Here is a 5,225-nt window from a genome sequence, read left to right as displayed (position 1 = left end):
TTAGATAGTCTTATGTACAAATAACATGTGTACATTTTACTTGTTTTTATTATGAAACCGTTATTTTTTTTTTTTTGAGAAAATATGAAAAAGAACAACCTAAACAAATCTACAAAAATGAGTAGAAATCGACTCGGTTTGCTAAATTCCTGTAGAATAAAAGTGAGTAAGAGCTACTCTAATTTGAAGAAAATCCAATATTACTCTAAAGTGAGTAACGCTCATTTACTTATTTTTGAGCAGTTCGCTCTGTGAAGCTGTGCAGAACAGTCCTGTTTTCGGAGACATCGAGTTGAGCTATTGATTCTTTTTCTTTTTTTCGAGTGTCGACATTTTTGTGGAGCGGGCTTCGATTATCTCCGCAGTGTGTGACAAAGTGAAGAGATTACAGTGGACTCGGATTAAAAGAAAAAGATTATTTTTTGGATAACTGCCTTAATTATAAGTGCAAAACTGTCGGTAGGAACACGTGGTTCCGAACACACAAGTGTTTATTGTGCATCGAACAATAGTGACAAATCGATTTGAGAGTGTGAGATACCCACTATTCTTCTCTCGCTGGGTGCCATTCAAGTGAAGTGAGCGGCCTAGAGATGGCTTCGGGGCCATCTCAGGCGTACGGAGGTGATCCCTTCCCTCCCGACCCCTCAGGAAAAAAAGCATGGAGCAACGGGAACGCGATTTCTAATACGGTTGATGGTAGCTTTGCCGGCCGGAGACAACCAGAGTGGATGGATCCAATCAACGGCGAACTTTCGATCCTAGTAATGAAGCCTACCACAAACAGCACATTGCCCGATGACCCTTTCATTATTCGAATGTCCATTGAGGATGCTGTAGGTGCAATCGAAGATGCCCGCCCTGAAGCAAGAGGTGCTCGCTATGTCCTGAAGGTCCGACAGAAGCGCCAAATAGAAAAGCTATTGAAGCTACGTAAGCTCGTTGATGATACGGCTATCACTATTGAGTTCCATGAAACACTCAATATCAGAAAATGCACGGTGACCTGTCATTCTGGTAAGCACCTTTCTGACAGTGTCCTGACATCACGTCTAGGTTCGCAACGGGTTATCGATGTACGACGCTTTACCAGAAGAGATCCGAAGGATAAGAAGAAGTCTGTTCCAACAAATACCATGGTCTTGACGTTCCAGGGAACCACCGTCCCCGAGTACATCTACTTCGGGTATGAGAAAGTAGCCACTCGCCCCTACTACCCATCGCCTTTACAATGCTCCAAGTGCCACAGGTTCAGACACACACGAAAATACTGTACGGAGGCTGCATTGTGTGCGGATTGCTCTTCGGAGCACGTCGATGAATCAACGCCTTGCTCAGCTGATCCCCTCTGCATCAATTGCAGCGGGCCCCACAGCTCCAGGTCAAGGGATTGTCCAGTCAAAATCAGCGAGACGAAGATTGTTAAGATTAAGGTTGATCAGGATGTAACGTACGCGGAGGCTCGGAAGATCCATGAATCTCGTAAAGAACAAGGACCAACAATAAGCTCGACCGTCAACGATCTGCAGAAGAAGTTGGAGGAAAAGGACCAGGAAATCGCCAAATTGAGAACTCTTTTGCAGAATCTGATCAGGGAAGTTGCAGATCTCAAGAAGCAAAACCAACAACCAGCATCAACAGCCAAGGAAACAGAAGATGGTCAGAAAATGGACACAACCGAGGAGCAGAAAAATTCCAAGCGTCAACGAAGCAAGGATATCTCACCGAATAACTCAAGCGACCATGGTAGGAATTCTCCGCCCATGAAGAAATCATCAGGTAAAAATCGAAACGCTCACTCACCGACCATACCAACCAAGGAACGCTCTACGGACCCAACCTCGGAAGACAGTATCCATAGCGCATCATCGTTCTGCATCTCTCCCACTCACAGTGGGAGTGAGTCTAAGTTCAAGGAGCTTAATCTTTAGCTCCGCTCCGTGAGTTTGCCTGGTATAACTCTACTAACAACCATTCAATTCCAATCTTAACGACGATAATATTATGAATTCTTCAATATCTAACAACGCTAATAGTACTCACACAGGCATGCCACACTCAACACCTAACTCAAAGCAATCTTTCAAAAAGGTCACTGCAATTCAATGGAATTTGCGTGGCTATCGTGCACGACGCTCAGAACTTCAAATTTTAGCAAAATCTTACCAGCCCGATATAGTTTGTCTTCAGGAAACACTTTGCCAGCCAAATTGCCCATCCTTTTCGATCGATTACACTTTCTACTGCTTACACCCAACACGAATAACCGGTTGGGGAGGAGTAGCCATAGCAGTTTCAAAAAATATCCCCCACACAAAAATTCCCATCACAACAAGTCTACAAGCGATAGCTGTTAAAGTTAAATCACCAACCGAACGTACTTACGTATCCTTGTATATCCCTCCCTCTCATGACAACAACTCTTTGAAGGACGAACTTTTCGAACTTATTGATCAATTACCCAAGCCTTTTGTAATAATGGGCGACCTTAATGCTCATTCTGAGATTTGGGGTGGACGCAACACGGATCTCCGTGGCAGAATCGTGATAGGAATGATAGGTCATTATGAGTTAACAATTTGCAACGACGATTCAATGACTTTCTTTTGTCCAGCAAACGGAAGTCAATCTGCCGTAGACTTAACCCTCTCTTCTGATACTTTGAATAACCTTTGCTGGAGTGTCGATACTGATTTACGAGGCAGCGATCATTTCCCGATTTTTCTTTCCCCCTGTAGCATTAACACTACAGACCTCAGAACACCCAAGTGGATTTTTGAAAAAGCCGATTGGGCCGAATACCAAAAAAGAATTGAAATGATTATTGACCCGGGAAAAAGCTATTCACCCAGTGATTTAACAAATTTGATAACAGACACAGCCTATTCCTGTATCCCTAGATCTTCGGGACGAAATGGGCACAGGCGTGTTCCGTGGTGGAACGATACAGTTGCAGTATCAATCAAAAGTCGTCGCAAAGCCTTAAGATCACTTCGTCGGTTAGATAAAAACAATCCCATGTACCAGGAAGCCCTGTTAAAATTTCGAAAAGAACGTAATAATGCTCGAAAAGTTATTAACGACGCCAAGGAGTGCAGCTGGCAGAAGTTTGTAGAAGGTATAAATATTCAATCATCTTCATCTGAATTATGGAGGCGAGTAAATGCACTAAACGGGCGGCCACAGAGCCCTAAAACTTTTATCAAAGTCAATGACGATATTTCGGATGATCCCAAGTTAATATCAGAAATTTTTGCTGACCATTATGAAAAGCTATCGGCCCAAGTCTCGACAGATAACCAATTGGACTTTGACATTCAATCTGATGATGGTCTTTCTACTGATGCTTACAATCAAGACATTTCTCTGAAGGAGCTAAATTGGGCTTTGAGCAAATGCACAAGTAAAAGTACAGGGTCGGATGACATAGGTTATCCATTACTCAAAAATTTACCGGTTGTTGGAAAAATTGCGTTATTAGCATGCTATAATCTGGTCTGGAGTACAGGACAAATTCCAGACAGTTGGAAAGAATCCATTATTGTGCCCATTCCCAAGAAAATTAGAAAAGAAGGACATCCTGATGAGTATAGACCAATTTCCTTGATTAGTTGCATGGCCAAAGTCCTCGAAAGAGTTATCAACAGAAGACTAACAAGCTATATAGAAAACGAGAATTTGTTAGATCCGAGACAATATGCTTTCAGAGCAGGATTAGGAACAGATGTTTATTTTTCCGAACTTGAGGACTTTTTGGATAATCCTATCAAGCAAAATCAACACTGTGAGCTTCTTTCTATAGACATTTCCAAAGCTTTTGATACAGTGAGCAGGAAAGCAGTACAAAATTCCCTTGATAAAATGAAAATCCGCGGGAGAATGTTTCAATATATTGTAAATTTTATGAACAACCGTACATTCAAAGTACGTGTTGGATCTACGCTTTCCTCAGCTCGATGTACGAGTCGAGGAGTTCCGCAAGGATCTACAATGTCTGTAACATTATTTTTGATAGTCATGGACTCCCTATTTGCTTCTATTCCTTCCAATGTTCAAATTTTAATTTACACTGACGATATTCTTATCGTAGCTTACGGCAAACAACGAAAACGCCTTAGAATTAAAATTCAACAAGCCGCAGAAAAAACAATCGAATTGCTTTCATCCATAGGTTTCAAAGTTGAAATCTCAAAGTGCCAATTACTCCATGCTTGCACGAATCGTCGACATCGTGGTTCAGTTCCAGATGTCCATTTGGACAATATTGTTATTCCAACAGTAAAACAATTGAAGATTTTGGGACTAACAATAGACCATAAATTCAATTTTTTGAAACATGCCGGAGAAAGAAAAAGTTCTGCTACTGGGGCCCTGAACATACTCAAGATTCTAGGAGGAAGGACAAGATGCTCGCGTGAAACTCTGTTAAAAATTGTTAAAACTCTGATAATACCTCGTTTATTTTATGCGTTCTCCTTCGCTAGCAGGAAAAAAGATTTGGTTCTTCCTATACTTCAACCGGTGTATAATAAAGCAATCCGGTTAGCTTCTGGAGCTTTTTCAACAAGTCCCATAGCAGCTCTTTGCTGTGAATCTGGCCAACTACCTTTTGAATATATTGCTCTATTGATAGAGTCAGTCACAGCTGTAAGAATGATGGAACTGGGGCGTACATCTCAAGATCTTGTATTGATACAAAGAGCTAAAACTTCATTTGAATCTATAACTGGAAGGGACTTTCCTGAAATTATCCCATTGTTTCGCTGGGGACCCCAAACATGGGATTATAAATCTCCGAAAGTAGACTGGTCCATAAGTCAAGAGATACGGGCCGGAGATTGCCCAGCAAAAGCACAGGCATGTTTTCATGAAATTTCATACAAATACGAAACCCATTACAAAATGTTTACAGATGGTTCGAAAGGCGACGGGAAAACCGGGTACGGAGTTCACTCAATAGATTATTCTGAGAAGGGCCGATTGCATGATGAATGCTCGGTATTTTCGGCAGAAGTAATGGCAATAAAGGCTGCCATCCAAAAATCACCCGAAGATTGTAAAACCGTAATTTTCACTGATAGTGCTAGTAGCATCAGAGCACTAGAAAAAGGATTCTCAAAACACCCCTGGGTACAACACTGCGAAGAAATGATTAAAAATAAACAAATTACGTTTGCTTGGCTTCCTGGGCATGCCGGAATATTGGGCAATGAAATGGCAGACAA

At 41.7% G+C, this 5,225-nt stretch overlaps 1 protein-coding gene across 1 annotated transcript; it reads left to right on the top strand.

Moving 5' to 3' along the window:
• The first annotated feature begins 593 nt into the window (after positions 1-593).
• LOC134291165 (uncharacterized) lies at positions 594-1,931 on the top strand. The gene has a single exon (XM_062858553.1). The coding sequence runs from the start codon at positions 594-596 to the stop codon at positions 1,929-1,931; it is 1,338 nt and encodes a 445-aa protein (XP_062714537.1).
• Positions 1,932-5,225: the final 3,294 nt, after the last annotated feature.

This window comes from Aedes albopictus, chromosome 1, assembly GCF_035046485.1.
Source record: "Aedes albopictus strain Foshan chromosome 1, AalbF5, whole genome shotgun sequence".
Lineage (NCBI taxonomy): Eukaryota > Metazoa > Arthropoda > Insecta > Diptera > Culicidae > Aedes > Aedes albopictus.
This window is presented reverse-complemented; position numbering and strand designations above follow the sequence as displayed.

What these genes read in the sequence shown, in the direction of transcription:
- LOC134291165 (XM_062858553.1), top strand. Translation starts at nt 594, where the DNA reads ATGGCTTCGGGGCCATCTCAGGCGTACGGAGGTGATCCCTTCCCTCCC.